At 47.2% G+C, this 18762-nt stretch overlaps 1 protein-coding gene across 1 annotated transcript in view; it reads right to left on the bottom strand.

Annotated features, from left to right (window-relative positions):
• Positions 1 to 1310: 1310 nt before the first annotated feature.
• Positions 1311 to 18762, bottom strand: part of mao (monoamine oxidase) — a 41271-nt gene continuing 23819 nt past the window's right edge. Inside the window, exons 4-15 of the mRNA XM_061225500.1 lie at positions 17073 to 17177; positions 16660 to 16751; positions 15873 to 16014; positions 12705 to 12854; positions 9637 to 9796; positions 7589 to 7685; positions 7210 to 7263; positions 6744 to 6801; positions 6167 to 6264; positions 3669 to 3780; positions 3271 to 3333; positions 1311 to 2251 (exon numbers count right to left, since the gene is read on the bottom strand). Of these exons, the coding sequence (XP_061081484.1) occupies positions 2099 to 2251; positions 3271 to 3333; positions 3669 to 3780; positions 6167 to 6264; positions 6744 to 6801; positions 7210 to 7263; positions 7589 to 7685; positions 9637 to 9796; positions 12705 to 12854; positions 15873 to 16014; positions 16660 to 16751; positions 17073 to 17177 (1284 nt within the window). The 3' untranslated portion in view covers positions 1311 to 2098. The remainder of the gene's footprint in view (positions 2252 to 3270; positions 3334 to 3668; positions 3781 to 6166; positions 6265 to 6743; positions 6802 to 7209; positions 7264 to 7588; positions 7686 to 9636; positions 9797 to 12704; positions 12855 to 15872; positions 16015 to 16659; positions 16752 to 17072; positions 17178 to 18762) is intronic.

Raw genomic sequence — 18762 nt, 5'->3', positions numbered from 1 at the left:
ACTTTAACAACTTAAATGAAACCACGATTGTCATAAGCAACCATTGTGAGCATTCTGAATACTGCCACACTCTAGACATGCCTCTTGTTGGGTGACACCAGTAACACTAATATGACAAAATGAAATAACAGCAACAGTCTGTGATTTTTCTTTGCAAGTCACTGTGGTCTTGATTTCTGTTCATCCAGTTGTGCTACAGTATGTGGGCATGTAGTGGAATAGCCACATGTGCTAACACACAGCACCTGTATCCTGTAGCACTGGGGCACAGGGGCACACGGGAACCACATTTGGACGGTTTCTGAACATATTTAACATTACATTACATTACATTACATTACATTAATGGCATTTGGCAGACGCTCTCATCCAGAGCGATGTACAGTTGATTAGACTAAGCAGGAGACAATCCTCCCCTGGAGCAATGCAGGGTTAAGGGCCTTGCTCAAGGGCCCGACGGCTGTGCGGATCTCATTGTGGCTACACCGGGGATCGAACCACCGACCTTGCAGGTCCCAGTCATTCACCTTAACCATTACACTACAGGCCGGCCGTTAAACTGGACATCTGAATTGTTGTACTGTATACCAAGCAGGGGGCAGGGCGGGGAGAGGGATCACAGTCACAGAGGCACTTGAGAAATGAAAAACACCACCAGCTACTCAAGTAAGGCACAGGGTCACGTACCACGTACATACCACAGTCACAACGCATCTTTGGAAACGACTACACAATACACTTAAATCTCCAGACAGAGGGGGGGGGTCTGCACATAGTTATGCATCCGCCATGATATTACTCTTTCTTTCCGCCATAAAATGTGACTCCGATAAAAACTTTAAAATCCTAAGAACACATACCGGGTTACAGTTTGCTTCATCTTACAACCCCAACTAGAACAACAGATCAGCATTTTTGTGTTAAGGGGAGGTTTTGATATTAAGTATTAAAATAGTACTGCTACAAGTAAATTCTGCCAAACACGTTGGCAGTCAGACAAGTCTGCTTATCAAAATACTGTACGCTATGGGCCGCGGTGGCACAACAGGCGGTTTAGCAATACTTGTGAGAATGAGGAAAACGTAGATGTATACTTTACCAGAAACGCAATAATAACCACGAACGCAGTACTTCCTGTGTCATTCTTAGTTAGCGCCACAGGAATGTATTTGGGGAAAATGTCTTATTAATATGCTCGGTTCTTATTTGCACATAAATCCAAAAAAATAAGTAAAGCTGCCATTGGATAAAAATAAGCTTACACGCCGTATACTTTCAGCGTCACTGTGGCGAAACGAAACGAAATGTCCGACTAATCTGCTCGCTACATTCAAAAATGCTTTCTTTTGCGAAAAGCTTCGGTTGTGTAGAGGAAAAACAAAATCGTATCGTTGCACAAAGTATCATTAACACGTTATTTTCATTGTCCTCAAAATTGGGTCTCACGACGGCCTACCACAGCGATGCTTCGGAAAAGCTTGCATTCACCGTTCGGGTCGTCAGGGGACACGTGAACCATAAGGAGATAAAGCACCTACAATTAAAAAAGGTAACTGGACCGGTCAGTCACAGCCATATTTGTGGTTTGGCTAAGGTTATGATTTATGATTAATCTATATGTCAATGCATAGGGAAAGTGCTGAAAGTGATTGGTCTCATTCATAGTTTTAAGGAAATATGTTCTCTCGTCACTTTTGATTGAAATATGATACATCTGATTCCCAGATGCTTTTGGCTCAAATGGGCGGTAAAAATCACCACACAAGGCATTCACACACACGCTAGTCTGTAAACAGGGGTCTGTAGGCTACCTTAGTGAATTACCTTTATGATAAAACCAAGCGATTATGTTTTCTTTAAAACAGTGCTTTCCTTAAAACGTGGCTTAGAATTGACACTATGGATTTGAATGAAATGTGTTTACAACTTAAGCCGTTAACTGCATGATCGTGTGTGAACTAAATCATCTAAAAAGACTGGGATTTTCCAGCCAGCCCTGGAACCTCAATCAAGAGATTCTAAGGTGTGGGGGGAGGTGGGGGGGGGAAGAACAGTCTTGGTCAAGGCCCAGGACAGAAATATGGCAATGTGGAAAACCTTAGCTCTTGGGTAAAAGACCCTTCTTGCAGGCCACAAAGCCTGCTGTGCCCAATGCCAAGAAGGAGGACAGGCCCATGAACTTCAGGAAGCCGGGAACGGATGGCAGATTCCTCTCCCAGAAGGTAGTGGTGAAAGGCAGGGCTGGGACCTCCTGGAAATAGCAAACGGGTCAGAAACACGGCTACCGAGGATCTATGCAGAAACAAAACTAGGTTGGGCACACAATCGTTGACTTAGTTGGCCAACCTGACCACTTCACCACATTGAACGTTATTGTTGACTTCGTCACGGCATACACTCACCGAGCACTTTATTAGGAACATTTTTAGACCTATTCATTCATGCGATTATCTCATCTCAACTAAGTCAACCAATTGTGTGGTAGCGGTGCAATGCATACAATCATACAGATACGGGTCCAGAGCTTCATAACTCTAAGTGGATGGGCTACAGCAGTAGAAGTCTAAAAAAATAAATACCTAATAAAGTGCTCACTGTGTATAATGTCATCTCCAATTGCATGATGAACATGTGAACTGCTTGTTGTACAGTATGCTGATACATTTACAGAGAATACAGCAGGGTATTCTTTTGTTTCTCCCTTTGAAAAATGTTGTATGAACAGTCTTCTGAGGGCACACCCCATTGCCACTTTCAGAAAGTACATCAACTTCCTTCTCTGCAGCTCGCTCTGAAGCCTTCTGCTATCACCATCAGACTGGGGCCAGCAACCCTGGTCCCGGAGAGCCGCGTGGCGTGCTGGTTCTTGTTTTCACCTTAAAATCTGCAACCGATTCAGACCCAAGGAACCAGCTGAGGTGAGATAACTGTGTAATCGACTGAAGCGCCGAGTAACAGCGAAAGCCAGCACACCCTGCGGCTCTCCAGGACCAGGGTTGTCCACCCCTGCCATGGGAGCACAGGAAGGAATACAGATATGTACCAGATTATGAAGGATTCATCTCTTTTGGTGTTGTGACCTTTGTGTTCGGGGTGCTCTGGGTGCAAAGTGAAGCACAGAGTACTGGTCGTATGAAAAGGCAGGTCTAGCGTACTGTGTTCAGACACTATTCAGACGGCCACTGGGCCATTCCAACCTGCTGGGAGGCACTGCGGTAGATTTACATCGCAGGGAACTGGCACCCACTCACTATCACACAGCACACGTACCTGAGACTGGGGCTCGTCCTGCCAAATCTCACTGTGGGTGATGTGACCCATTTTACACAGGATCTGAGAGGCAATAAAACACAAATAAGGAAATCATTAGAACATTTAATCATTAATCTAAGCATTAGAGAGGGATATAATTATGCCCCTACACCCTTTCTTTGGCTTTTTATCAAAGAGGAACGATGAGAAGGAGTCCTTTTAGAAGTTTTCTTAATTCTTTTTAAAAAAAGATACTCCGCTGATTGGCTGGGGGCTGCGTTATGACCTCGCAGAACTCCCCTGATTGGCTGGGGGCTGCAGTATGACCTCGCAGAACTCCCCTGATTGGCTGGGGGCTGCAGTATGACCTCGCAGAACTCCCCTGATTGGCTGGGGGCTGCAGTATGACCTCTCACCTCTCGGGCGGCTCTTTCGCCGGCCTGCACGGCTCCCTCCATGTACCCACTCCACTCCGTGGCCGTCTCGGTCCCCGCGAAGAACAGCCTGCCCACGGGCTCCCGCAGCACCCTGGGGGGAGAGCCCCAGACAAGGGCATGTGAAGCACTGCACCTCAACACTAACCCCTTACAGTGAAGCACTGCACCTCAACACTAACCCCTTACAGTGAAGCACTGCACCTCAACACTAACCCCTTACAGTGAAGCATGAGTACCTTAACACTAACCCCTTACAGTGAAGCACTGCTCCTTAACATTAACCCCTTACAGTGAAGCACTGCACCTCAACACTAACCCCTTACAGTGAAGCACTGCACCTTAACACTAACCCCTTACAGTGAAGCACTGCACCTTAACACTAACCCCTTACAGTGAAGCACTGCACCTTAACACTAACCCCTTACAGTGAAGCATGAGTACCTTAACACTAACCCCTTACAGTGAAGCACTGCACCTTAACACTAACCCCTTACAGTGAAGCACTGCACCTTAACACTAACCCCTTACAGTGAAGCACTGCACCTTAACACTAACCCCTTACAGTGAAACACTGCACCTCATGAGTACCTCAACATTAACCCCTTACAGTGAAGCACTGCACCTTAACACTAACCCCTTACAGTGAAGCACTGCACCTTAACACTAACCCCTTACAGTGAAGCATGAGTACCTTAACACTAACCCCTTACAGTGAAGCACTGCACCTTAACACTAACCCCTTACAGTGAAGCACTGCTCCTTAACACTAACCCCTTACAGTGAAGCACTGCACCTTAACACTAACCCCTTACAGTGAAGCACTGCACCTTAACACTAACCCCTTACAGTGAAGCACTGCACCTCATGAGTACCTCAACATTAACCCCTTACAGTGAAGCACTGCACCTCATGAGTACCTCAACATTAACCCGTTACAGTGAAGCACTGCACCTCATGAGTACCTCAACATTAACCCGTTACAGTGAAGCACTGCACCTCATGAGTACCTCAACATTAACCTGTTACAGTGAAGCACTGCACCTCATGAGTACCTCAACATTAACCTGCTACAGTGAAGCACTGCACCTCATGAGTACCTTAACACTAACCCCTTACAGTGAAGCACTGCACCTCATGAGTACCTCAACATTAACCCCTTACAGTGAAGCACTGCACCTCATGAGTACCTCAACATTAACCCCTTACAGTGAAGCACTGCACCTCATGAGTACCTCAACATTAACCCTTTACAGTGAAGCACTGCACCTCATGAGTACCTCAACATTAACCTGCTACAGTGAAGCACTGTACCTTAACATTAACCCATTACAGTGAAGCACTAAGCACTTAACATTAACCTGTTACAGTGAAGCACGGGACCTTAACATTAACCTGCTACACTGAAGCACTGGACCTTAACATTAAACTGTTACAGTGAAGCACGGGACCTTAACATTAACCCGCTACAGTGAAGCACTAGACCTTAATATTAACCCGTTATAGTGAAGCACAGGACCTTAATATTGACGTGCTACAGTGAAGCACGGGACCTTAACATGAACCTGCAACAGGGGATATGAAGCACTCTGTAATTTGACTGCATTTGCTTTTTACCTGAGATAAGATATGGCCCCACATTCAAATCTGAAATCAACCAACTAAAAGGAACAACTAAAAGAACTAAAAATGTACGGATGGTGCTTCTGTGTTGCCTCGGGATGCTCAGATCAGTATTACCAAACAAAAGCGCGACTGCACTGCTGGCTGCAGCCCTGAAAGGCAGCGCACCCATGAGACAGGTCTGCAGCGACCACTTCATTATTAAGTCAGGTAGGGGACTTTGATGAACACTGACAATATTGTTCTTCAGTTATTTACAAACCAAAGACAATACAAACAGCCCCCTAAAATATATCTTCCCCTCGACGGATGGACGGGAGTATTTATCTTTCTATCGCATCCAGAGAAAACGATATGCTGTTTTATGGTTCTGAAAGCTTTCAGGAAGAATGCAGCGTTCTGGGTGCAAAGTGAAGCACTCTTCATATGAAAAGGCAGGTCTAGCATACGGTATTCAGACACTATTTACACTGCCACTGGGACCTGCTCGGAAGCACTGTTATTTTAAGAAAGCCTATCAGAACTTTCATGAACACAAATCAGATGCACGGTCATGCTGAGGCCCAATCCTACGCTTAGGGAAATCCTATTCCGGCCTATTATCCAAATTTCGGCCTCGACAATTCCTCCTGTCCTACACTGGGGTGGGCCAGTGCTCAGGAAATGATCAGGAAAATGCCGCTGCAGCTGGAGAATCTGCCGAGGCTCACTTTAACGCTGGCTAGACAACAGCGCTTCCGCAGGGCAGGATTTCAGCGGGTTATTTAAGCGGGCACCCCATTACGCGGTGTGGGAAACATCCGCTCGTTTTACAGAGCCTGCACGCCTGCCAGGCTCAGCCCACGGCTGGCACTCACTTCCCGAACTGCGTGAGGATGCCGGGGGGGTAGTAGACCGTGTAGCAGCCTCCAGAGTATTCTTCCTCACACCAGTTCTTCTCCTCGTAGTGTACGGGCTAGAAGAGAGAGAGAGAGAGAGAGAGAGAGAGAGAGAGAGAGAGAGAGAGATGGGCGCTGAAACGTCACGTCTCCTGGGAAATCTTAAAACAGCAAAACATGTATGAGACAGAGCCTCTCCACGCAGGATCAGACCACAGGCACAGCATCTGTAATAAGCTGCACTATTGTACTGTACGCTAACTGTCCCAGGCAGTGTTGCGTGACTGTTTTTACACATCTGAACTGTTGGTCTCCACACTGGACCCCTTTAAATGTGAAACCAGTGAACGGATAACCATCCTCTGTACAAGACGTGCTCGCTTTGTTTCACAGGAAAGGGGGATTCAGACAGTGGTGTAACTAGACATGAAAGATTCAAAATGGAAGACTGCAACTAGGTGGCAAAACAGACTTATGCTAATAGGAATTAAACCAGCACCACATGCAAGGCTGCCCCCTGCTGGCCTGGCAGGGTACAGCGATACAGGACACTCACGTGCAGTGCCTCTTCTGAGCCCAGAACTCTGGAATATATTTCAGCGATCCTCCGTTTCCTGTGGAGACAGGCATTGATTGGAAAACGTATCACTCCATTCCACACTGAACGTTCTTCCGGAGCAAAACAGCTGAACACAATACCTGGATATAATTCTTCCACTGTACATTAAATTCTGTACTGCAATTTATTCCAGGAATATATGTACATATCAATTTGCTAAAATTTCTAAAAACATGTTTTCACTTTGTCATTATAGGTCATTCAAAGTAGATTGATGGGCAAAAATGGGTAACACAAAGTGTGCATGAAAGGAAGGGGTCTGAATACTTAACACTGTATACTAGCAGAGTTTATGACCCTTGACCTCAGTCAGTGGTCCTCATTAGCCTATCATACCCCAGAGAGTCCCACTTCCCTGTGATGTCACACAGGAAGCATTTAGAGCCGTTAGGCGGGTATTCACCTCTCTTCCTTGGTCAGGCCCGCTAGCTTCCTGGCTTTTCGGGCGAGGATGAACCTGCAACACGGAGACCAAGAGGGCTCTTCCTTCACTTCAAAACAGACTGAACACATTTACTGTACACGCTCAGAAATAAAGGTAGGAAAAGTGCCCGGAACGGTACAAATTGGCGCAAAAAATCGCCCCCCCTAGCCAGCAATACATAAACCTTTTTGCTTGGAAAATGTACTCATTTGTACTCAATTACTGCACCTTCAGGGAACACTTGGGAAAGTGGTCCCCAACGGTCACGTTATTTCAGAGAGCGCAACGCTCTGGAATGTTCTCAGGGCGCGTTATCGCCGCGCGCTGACCCTGCAGGGGCACCGCTGCGTGCGTTTACCCCATTATCGCCGGGGAGGTCCCGTCGGGTTTGGTGTCATCGAGTGTCAGGCCAATGGCAGCGTCCTCCTCCTCGATCACCATGGTTCCGCAGTAGCCTGAGAAGCATCACGAGCACATTACTGCCTGCATTCTGCACCACACCCACATTACTGCAGGGATTCTACACCACACCCACATTACTGCCTGCATTCTGCACCACACCCACATTACTGCAGGGATTCTACACCACACCCACATTACTGCAGGGATTCTACACCACACCCACATTACTGCCTGCATTCTAAACCACACCCACATTACTGCAGGGATTCTACACCACACCCACATTACTGCAGGGATTCTACACCACACCCACATTACTGCCTGCATTCTAAACCACACCCACATTACTGCAGGGATTCTACACCACACCCACATTACTGCGGGGATTCTACACCACACCCACATTACTGCCCGGATTCTACACCACACCCACATTACTGCCTGATTCTACACCACACCCACATTACTGCCTGCATTCTAAACCACACCCACATTACTGCCTGAATTCTAAACCACACCCACATTACTGCAGGGATTCTACACCACACCCACATTACTGCAGGGATTCTACACCACATCCACATTACTGCCTGGATTCTACACCACACCCACATTACTGCCCGGATTCTACACCACACCCACATTACTGCAGGGATTCTACACCACACCCACATTACTGCAGGGATTCTACACCACACCCACATTACTGCCTGCATTCTAAACCACACCCACATTACTGCCCGGATTCTACACCACACCCACATTACTGCAGGGATTCTACACCACACCCACATTACTGCAGGGATTCTACACCACACCCACATTACTGCCTGGATTCTACACCACACCCACATTACTGCCTGGATTCTACACCACACCCACATTACTGCAGGGATTCTACACCACACCCACATTACTGCAGGGATTCTACACCACACCCACATTACTGCAGGGATTCTACACCACACAAACATTACTGCAGGGATTCTACACCACACCCACATTACTGCCCGGATTCTACACCACACCCACATTACTGCCCGGATTCTACACCACACCCACATTACTGCAGGGATTCTACACCACACCCACATTACTGCCCGAATTCTACACCACACCCACATTACTGCAGGGATTCTACACCACACCCACATTACTGCAGGGATTCTACACCACACCCACATTACTGCAGGGATTCTACACCACACCCACATTACTGCCTGGATTCTACACCACACCCACATTACTGCAGGGATTCTACACCACACCCACATTACTGCAGGGATTCTACACCACACCCACATTACTGCCTGCATTCTAAACCACACCCACATTACTGCAGGGATTCTACACCACACCCACATTACTGCCTGGATTCTACAACACACCCACATTACTGCAGGGATTCTACACCACACCCACATTACTGCCTGCATTCTAAACCACACCCACATTACTGCCTGAATTCTAAACCACACCCACATTACTGCAGGGATTCTACACCACACCCACATTACTGCAGGGATTCTACACCACACCCACATTACTGCAGGGATTCTACACCACACCCACATTACTGCAGGGATTCTACACCACACCCACATTACTGCCTGGATTCTACACCACACCCACATTACTGCAGGGATTCTACACCACACCCACATTACTGCAGGGATTCTACACCACACCCACATTACTGCCTGCATTCTAAACCACACCCACATTACTGCAGGGATTCTACACCACACCCACATCACTGCAGGGATTCTACACCACACCCACATTACTGCCTGGATTCTAAACCACACCCACATTACTGCCCGGATTCTACACCACACCCACATTACTGCAGGGATTCTACACCACACCCACATTACTGCCCGGATTCTACACCACACCCACATAATGGAAGACTGCACATGACAACAGACAGAAAGCCACCAGACAAGAGCCACCATTTCTCCACATGAGTAAGTCTCTCAGCTGCCAGCGTCTGCCGCCTACCTTTCTTCTTCCAGAAGTTCTCCCGGTAGTAGATCATGCACTTGATCACAGAGCCCATGGGGACGCGGTGGATCAGCTGGTTCCTCAGCGGCGGTAGGGGGGGGTTAAAGTGAATCTTCAGGTTCAAGGCCGGTGCCGTGGCGATGATGACATATTTGGCCTGAGGGAGAGAATTCAGTGATGGTGACATAATTCAAGATGAGCCCTTATTGGCCAGCTTGATTATCTAAAACATTCGGTCGGTGTGTGGCCAACCTTGGGCACATTTTTCACTGCATTAAAGCATCATTTCAGTGCAATAAAGCCACATTTCAGGGGCTTTGCAGCTGCCTGGATGGAGTAGGTATAAAGCACAGAACGAGCCACGAACACAAATCAGCTAAAGGCATGTTGTCACATGGTTTACAATCATTTTAGTGGCTTTTAAGCGATGTTCTATTTCTTCTGATTCCTATTCTGTTGCCTTCCCTGTTTCCATTCCAAGTGCAGCTTTCTCGAGGGTCTAATGGTGGGGTCTACTGGCCATTCTGTGAGAAGGGTAATGACCTGGTCTAATGGTGGGGTCTACTGGCCATTCTGTGAGAAGGGTAATGACCTGGTCTAATGGTGGGGTCTACTGGCCATTCTGTGAGAAGGGTAATGACCTGGTCTAATGGTGGGGTCTAAAAATAATAACAATTACAATGAAGTATTTGGGTAGTGCATCTCAGATGTACTAAATGCTTACACATTCGCTGAGTGGATGGGGGTCTCATCAATTAACTGCAGTTTATCCTTGTGGGCAGCTGATAGATGGAGGGCCCATTTACTGGGTCAACAGTGTGCAGATTCTGCCCAGATTCACACATCTTCAAATCATCTCTACCGTACATCCTGTCTGCCACGCCCACTGCATCAGCCAATCACAGCTCGGTGTGCACAGCTGTGCCGAATGCGGGAAGCAGTGAAGGGAAAACATCAAGCGGAGAGCGAGGGGGCGGAGCCTGAAGGCAGAGAGACAACTGACACACACACTGCTAGCAATAGCACAAAGGTAACACACACACTGCTAGCAATAGCACAAAGGTAACACACACACTGCTAGCAATAGCACAAAGGTAACACACACACTGCTAGCAATCGCACAAAGGTAACACACACACTGCTAGCAATAGCACAAAGGTAACACACACACCGCTAGCAATAGCACAAAGGTAACACACACACTGCTAGCAATCGCACAAAGGTAACACACACACCGCTAGCAATCGCACAAAGGTAACACACACACTGCTAGCAATAGCACAAAGGTAACACACACACTGCTAGCAATCGCACAAAGGTAACACACACACTGCTAGCAATAGCACAAAGGTAACACACACACTGCTAGCAATAGCACAAAGGTAACACACACACTGCTAGCAATCACACAAAGGTAACACACACACTGCTAGCAATAGCACAAAGGTAACACACACACTGCTAGCAATAGCACAAAGGTAACACACACACTGCTAGCAATAGCACAAAGGTAACACACACACTGCTAGCAATAGCACAAAGGTAACACACACACTGCTAGCAATCGCACAAAGGTAACACACACACTGCTAGCAATAGCACAAAGGTAACACACACACTTCTAGCAACAGCACATAAGCAACACACACAGACACTGTTAGCAATAGGACAAGCAACACACACACACATTGCTAGCAACAGCACACAAGCAACACACACTGTTAGCAATAGCACATAAGCAACATACACAATGCTAGCAATAGCACATAAGCAACATACACACTATGTTTTGAAACAGCTGGTAGCTGGTTGACCAGTTCAGACCAGATCCATACTCAACATGGTCTGACCAGCTCAAGCTATGTTTTGAAACAGCTGGCAGCTGATAATTTCCAGCTGGTCATAGCTGGATTTTACACCAGGGGATGCTCTACGAATGCAAAAGATAGCTTCCCACTGGTCAAACCACGTTGAGTATGGAGCTGGCTGAACTGGTCAACCAGCTACCTGTTTCAAAACCTAGCTTGAGCAGTTTTTTTCAGCAGAGAATGGAGCTATGCAGAAGGAATGAGTAATCCTCAAAGTAGATGTACAACGGACAATAACAACCAGCCACCTTCATTCAGTACAGTACCATAAACAGGCTGCCATTTTATATACTGTGTAACCTACATCTATATTTACATTGCATTTCATATGCCATTGTAGCTTTGCTTAGGTAGCTGCTATATTATTTTGTTATCTCATACAGCATATTATTCTTTTTATATTACAGTTATCAGATGGCTGCAATGTTTCTGGATAATATATAATATTCTGGAGCTACCTTGCAGCTCAACCAAAGGAATATGAAAAAAAGATAAAGGATCGGATACAGGATGCAGCCACTCTTGGGAGAGAATTCGAAGTAAGAAAGCCATTAATTAAATGTAATATTTCATAACAATAAGGACATTTTAAGATCATTTATAATCCCAGTATCAAGTGCATTTTTTCATGAAGACACACTGGAGACAAACACACAAACTGGAGAGTAACTCTTTACAATAAGGTTCCATGAATTGGCATGAACTAATGTAGTTACTTGTAACTAATTACGACTGAGTTGATCTGAACAGCTCTGTTAACGTATGTGTACAACATTAATTCAGCAGCTACATTAGTTATTTCCAATTCCACATTGGAATGAAAAGGTCAGTAAATGTATTTGTTAATGGTCAACTAATTGTGATTACGTTCATCCCGACGGTTAGCTAATGTATAAATATAATTTAACAAACACAGTAGTTAATTGTTAACAAACGAACAAACTAATGAAAAGTTAATTTCATGCTTCATTAATGTATCTGTCCGCCATTAATTCATGTTAACTACATCAGCTAATGCCAATTCTTGAAGCCCATTGTAAAGTGCGACCGACTGGAATCGTCTCCGGATCTTAACTCAGCGCAGCCACATTTCCAATGGGGGAGGGGGAGGGGGAGGGGGAGGGGGTGTCTTTATGCAAACGGCGGCTCCCGGGCGACCGGCTGACCTGCGGGCCCTGTTGCCACGGCAGCGCTCACCTCGTACGTCTCCTGGTTGAGGGTCTTGACCGCGACGCCGGCCCCCGTCTGGTCGATGCAGTAGACGGCGCGCTGCAGCTTCACCCTGGAGCCCAGCACGTCCGCCATGCGCTCGCTGATCTGGCTGGAGCCGCCCACGAACTTCCTCTCCTGCCGACGGCGGAGAAGAGCAGCCCGTTCGTCCGCGCGCGCTTTCCCGCTTTAACCCCTTTCGGTCCCCCCGGGAGCGCCGTTACGGCACGCTCCACCTTAGGCCCTTTTTCGACCGATCAAAATGGCCGCTATACTGTGGTTTTGTGAGTCCGTATTAAAACCCTACTCGGTTTGGGATTTGGGTGGAGCCACTTCATAGTGGGCCTGGGACTGAAAAGCTCAATTTTTCAAGCCGCACTTACTCTCATTCGCTCAATAACGCAGTTGAAAAGGACAGTTAAAAACGCTGATTGTATTCAGGAAAACAAACACAGAATCTCAGATGCTGTTGTCTTGTGGCTTTGTCACCTTTGCTCGATAAGCCTGGAGCCTATAGCCTAGTGGCTACTGTAAGTTCCACTGGGACCCAGTAGGTTGGTGGTTCAAACCCCAGCGTACCCACAATAAGATCTGTGCAGCTGTGGGCCCTTGAGCAAGGCCTGCTTAGTCTAATCAACTGTAAGTCACTTCGGATGAAAGTGTCAGCTTAGGAACTGTAACGTGTTAATGCACCAACTTCCATACACAGAGCAATCCCGTTACTTGCCAGCAGGCGTCTCTACAGAGACAGAAATGAAAAATGAGAAATGATTCTCTATGCTGCACGCTGATGTTGACGTGGAGGGGGGAGAGGTTTGGGTGGAGTGGAGACATCTCAGACCCTTGCGACTGACACAGGCTTTCATTTACAGTGGTCATCCCCGTGTTTTTAAGAGTAAACCGTGTTGCTTTCTTTCTGATCCAAAACCCCTGTGAGAGTACGCACACAAGTCAGCCAAATAAAATGTCAGCACTTCTGAGAACAAGACCAGTACCACATGCAGAAAAAATACACTGTGTTTGTGTATTCGGTTTTATTCTGTTTGTTGATGTTTTGTGTTTTTCAGTATTTTAATTGTGAAGCACTGCAACCAGAAAGGTGGTTAAAATAAAGTGCTTACTTACTGTGTGAACGGGGATGGCATTCTATCTCTGAGCATACAAAAAGAGCCTGGGTAACCTCTAGATAAGCCTCTGGGATAAAGTTACAGTCACGGATTTAATGGATTTACAGGTGGAATTTTTTCCATTGGCCACAAAAGCAGAACCTTGAGGGAGATGAGGGTAGGATTTGGACGAAAGCACCCAAACTGATTCAGGAAGTAAATTCCAGCTGTCGGTTACCAAGCCAAGCTCAAAAAAAACACTGTCCTTTTATCTCTGAAACTAACTTCCCTGACATTCGTTTGGGGGATTAATCATTATTCCCACCAAGTACATATCCTTGAAAAACAATGACAGTCCTATTAGAACAACAATAAATAAATCAAAAAGGACAGGTGGGCTCCAGTTTCCATGGCAATGCAATAACACCGTTAAGCTGTTGCGGTCGACTCTAGTTCTGCTCCGAGGCGGTGACCTCAGATATCCTTAAATCCAATGTTTGGAACTGGTACAGCAAACTGAGAAACTACGCCATGAAGTCTTAATAGACTGTGACAACAGAGCACATGTACATGCAGTCGTGCAGTCTATGGGTTTTAAACGTACCAGAAAGCACAGCAATGCTGTGAACAGAAAGAATTAAATCTTCAGTGTCCCAGTGGCTGAGAGCTCTGACTATCTGTTGTGACTTTGGTTCTCACAATGAGGAAGCCATCAGGGCGGCTCTCTCAGGCTGAACTGTGCAGGGTTCAGGGGTCAAACAAACACAACAAAACAAACATCTTTTCCCTGAGGTCCGCCGCCAACACAATCGCTTACAACTGTCAAAACAAAGTGCTATTATCTCAATGTGGGGCCAGCTGAGGAAACGACTGGCAAACATCTCGCGTCTATAATCCTAAAGTGCGCTCTTCTCAAATTGCCAAGGGAGATGAGGGATATTTTAAATAACTAATAAACGCTTACAAGCTGATACGAACTGGTTGGTGCCGTGCATGGCAGCCAATCGCCGTTGGTGCGTGAGTGTGTGTGTATGAATGGGTGAAGGAGAAGCATCAATTGTACAGCGCTATATAAATGCCAACCATTTACCATTTACCATTTACAATATGATGAAAGCAATACATCACAGGCTTTTGGCAGACGCTCTCAAAGTGTACAAACATCACCAGGGACAAGTGCCCTGAAAACCCGAGAGGGACGTACAGTGCCTAGTGCTGGAAGTAACTACATAAGAGAACCTGGACCCTGTAGAGAAATCCGATAAGAACAAACAAACAAAAGCAGCAGGAAAAAAAGTCTTGGCAAATATAACGCTTATTTAAAGGCCACTCCTTCCAAAGTTTCCGAAAACCAGAAACAGGGCCCCGAAAATGTTCCAACGGATGTTTCAGTGTGTAGCCTTCTTATTGGTAGGTTGGCTGGTGGCACAGACCCGATAAAGTGCCAAATTTAGCCCCTGGCACTGATGTGTGCACACACTGCCAAACCCACACACACCCACACACACACATTACGATACACTCAGGAAAGGTCTCTGGTTACATCTGTGCACAGAGGAAACGTGCTCTACAAACGCCCATTGCTCAGCTTAAGTGTCATTCTGCCAGTTACCCAGTATTCCTTCATACTACTATTTCATCAATTAGTTATCCATTTACCCATCGGATTATTTATTCACTGGTTGGTATTCTGGTACCATGAGTGTTTTATGATTTTATATTATAACAACTGTAGGACACACATAATTCTCTCTGCAAGGACTGAATCGTCATACAAACTGTACTTCTGGCGCTATACCCGGCCTCCCAGACGTAGCTAATCATAACATTACAGGGACATTTACCCGATGCATTAATTGAAAGATTAAACTAAGCAGAGGCCAATCCCCCCTGGAGCAATGTGGGGTTAAGGACCTTGCTCAAGGGCCCAACGGCTGCAAACAGGTCTTACAATGGTGTTGGAACCACCGACCTTCTGGGTCCCTGTGACGCGAATTAGCCACTAGGCTACAGACTCCCCCCTCATCAGGACATGAAGCGGTGAGCTCACCTGCCCTCCGTTCGTGGTGGAGAAGATCCTCATGGTGCCCCCGCACTGCTTCACGTACCACAGGAACCAGAGGGCCGACACCTCGTGGGGTTCAGAGGTCACGTTCACGTTCACGAAGAGGGTGGCAAACCGCCGGGCAGCACTGGACAGACAGACGGACACGGGGCAGAAAGACAAACGGACAGGTCAGAAAGACAAACAGACACAGGGGAGACAGACAAACAGACAGGGCAGAGACTGGACTGAGTCAATCCGTAAAAAAGCCTAATCTGGTCATTAACCCCTGCATCGCTACTGTCTTTTTTACTGCCCCTCCACGAAGAATTAAGAGCACCTTTGGCTGTTCATAGCTAATACCACATACACAGACCAGTATCACTGCACCAAAGAGACTTCAGAGTAGATGTTTTAAATCCTGTCATTCATCACCAGTATTAATGATAAACGTAAGCAGTGCTTAGCCGGACACACCCAGCAGAGTTCCCAGCCAATGGCCCCCACAGGTCTGCTCTTGGAACCACCCAAGGGGTCCCTTGGCTCTACAAACTATCTTTCATCTTTTCCCTCTCTGAATGGGATGCTGCGGAGGCGGTAACCGTGGAGGCGGTAACCGTGGAGGCGGTAACCGTGGGTGCGGTAACCGTGGATGCGGTAACCGTGGATGAGGTAACCGTGGAGGCGGTAACCATGGGTGCGGTAACCGTGGATGAGGTAACCGTGGGCGCGGTAACCGTGGAGGCGGTAACCGTGGAGGCGGTAACCGTGCATACGGCGGCGTGGTGGGCACCTGGTCCAGCAGAGCTTGTCGAACAGCTCCTTCATGGTCATCTTGTCCCACTCCTCCGCGTGGGGCGCCCGCCATGGAGCCTCCGTGGGAATCTGCAGCGGAACACGCCCACATCCCACATCACACCTCCGTCAGCCAATCAGCTCCCTCCTCACACCGCACCGCACCACTGAGAGACCACCGTTCCCCGATAAAACATCATATCGCAGTTTACTTTGACAGTTAATAATAATAATAATAATAATAATAATACAGGACATACCCGTCTGTGTAACCTGGGCATTGAATTGGACATTCCAAGCTATATCTGGTTTCTCAATGCCAGGTACAGCAACCAAAACGTTTCGCTTGTAGCACGTTCGCTACTGTAACGCTCGCTAACAATGGCACACAAAGAGCGGTAGCCTCTCTACCTCTGACCCCATCTCATCCATCTTCCTCCACAGGTTGTTGTAGTCCATGTACGCCAGGGGGTTCCACATGGGGGGGAAACTGCCCTTGAACGGATACGATTTGCCCTAAAACAGAAAGACAGATGTAATATTATATCAGTATAAGCAATGCACGATGAACTCTGTACGTCCGTACTGTACGTCAATAGTAACTCTGTCAACAAGGACACAGCTAAAAGATGTAGAATGTAGATTTTCTTGTTTCACAGGACTATAAAAAATATATATATTTTATTAATTTCCTATGGAAATTCCGCCAGACTTCCCCCCTCAGTGGTAGAGCCTGGAGAGACCATGTCGGTTTTGGGCGGGTGTGCCGGCTCTTGCCGACTCGTTACATCACCGGTAGTGACTGTTGCATCGGCATTAGAGTGTTCAGTTAAGAACATTGCGATTGCACATTTCTGATCTCGGCGGGTTAGAAGTGCACAGTGGCACAGTCCCGGGCTTCTCTCTGGCAAACTGCCGGTCAACAGGCCCTGACAGATCTGTTCACCAACACTGAGCCGTTTAGGGTGGCGCAAATCAGTCGGCAGCAGCTGGTGGGAAAGCCACAGAGCCAGCTCACGATCTGCCTCCCTAACGCCCTCTTCTTGCAGCCAGAGTCAGAATCACAATGAGTTCTTTACATTACCTTGTTATTTGGCTGACGCTTTTATCCAAACCAATTACAGTTGATTAGACTAAGCAGGAGTGGGAATGAGGGCCGACAGCTGTGTACCAGGGATGGAACACCGGGGACACCAGGGAATCGCCTGGAGCGATGCAGGGTTAAGGGCCCTTGCTCAAGGGCCCGACGGCTGCGCGGATCTTATTGTGGCTACACCGGGATTAGAACCGCCGACCTTGCGCGTCCCAGTCATTCGCCTTAACCGCCTACGCCACAGGCCGCCCCATCCTCCTCTCTGTACGGCTGGAGGATGCCAGCCCTATTGCCCCCGAGCAATCGCAACGCTCAGAGGCGTCCTTGATCTGTGGAAACTCTTGGCCACGCCACGCTCATCCAATGAGAATGAGTTAATGTTTCACTTTGCATCAAAGTCTCCCGGTGGATCACACATGCCGATAAGATGCATAAATCACAGGTGGTCTGTCGAACCTTCGACTGGAGCCGGGACTAATCAGGGTTCTGCCTGTCGGATCTCCACGGCACCACGAGCACCGCGTGACTGGAATGCGCAGTCGCTCCGGTCCGTCAGCATCCGTTCCACTGAGCCATACTGTTCGATGCATTTTATTTATTCGATTATGTTCGTGTCACTGATGCACTGTTAACCCTGGTGTTGTCTTAAGGGTCAAAGATGACCCACCGCTATGTTTAACAACAGAGAAAACCCCCTAAATTATCGTTTTTCAACTGTAAATTTGATGACAAACTTTGTGATGAATGCAAAATAGCTGCTTTATTTTAGGGGTTTAGTGGGTACATTTTTGACCCTGAGGACAGAATGTCAAGACTACACAAGGGTTAAGCCGTGTGAGCGATGCATTGATTCAGTGCCAATCGCACGACAATACCTGTCCCCAGGTTGAAGAGACAAAAAGCAAATGGACAGTTATGAAAGCGTTTGTTGTGTGGGAGACCGAGAGAGAAGAGAAGAACGCGGTCGCTCCAAACCTTCTGGGCTGTTATGTGCGTGTGAAAGGCCAC

Source organism: Conger conger, chromosome 17, assembly GCF_963514075.1.
Source record: "Conger conger chromosome 17, fConCon1.1, whole genome shotgun sequence".
NCBI classification, from domain to species: Eukaryota; Metazoa; Chordata; class Actinopteri; order Anguilliformes; family Congridae; genus Conger; species Conger conger.
This window is presented reverse-complemented; position numbering and strand designations above follow the sequence as displayed.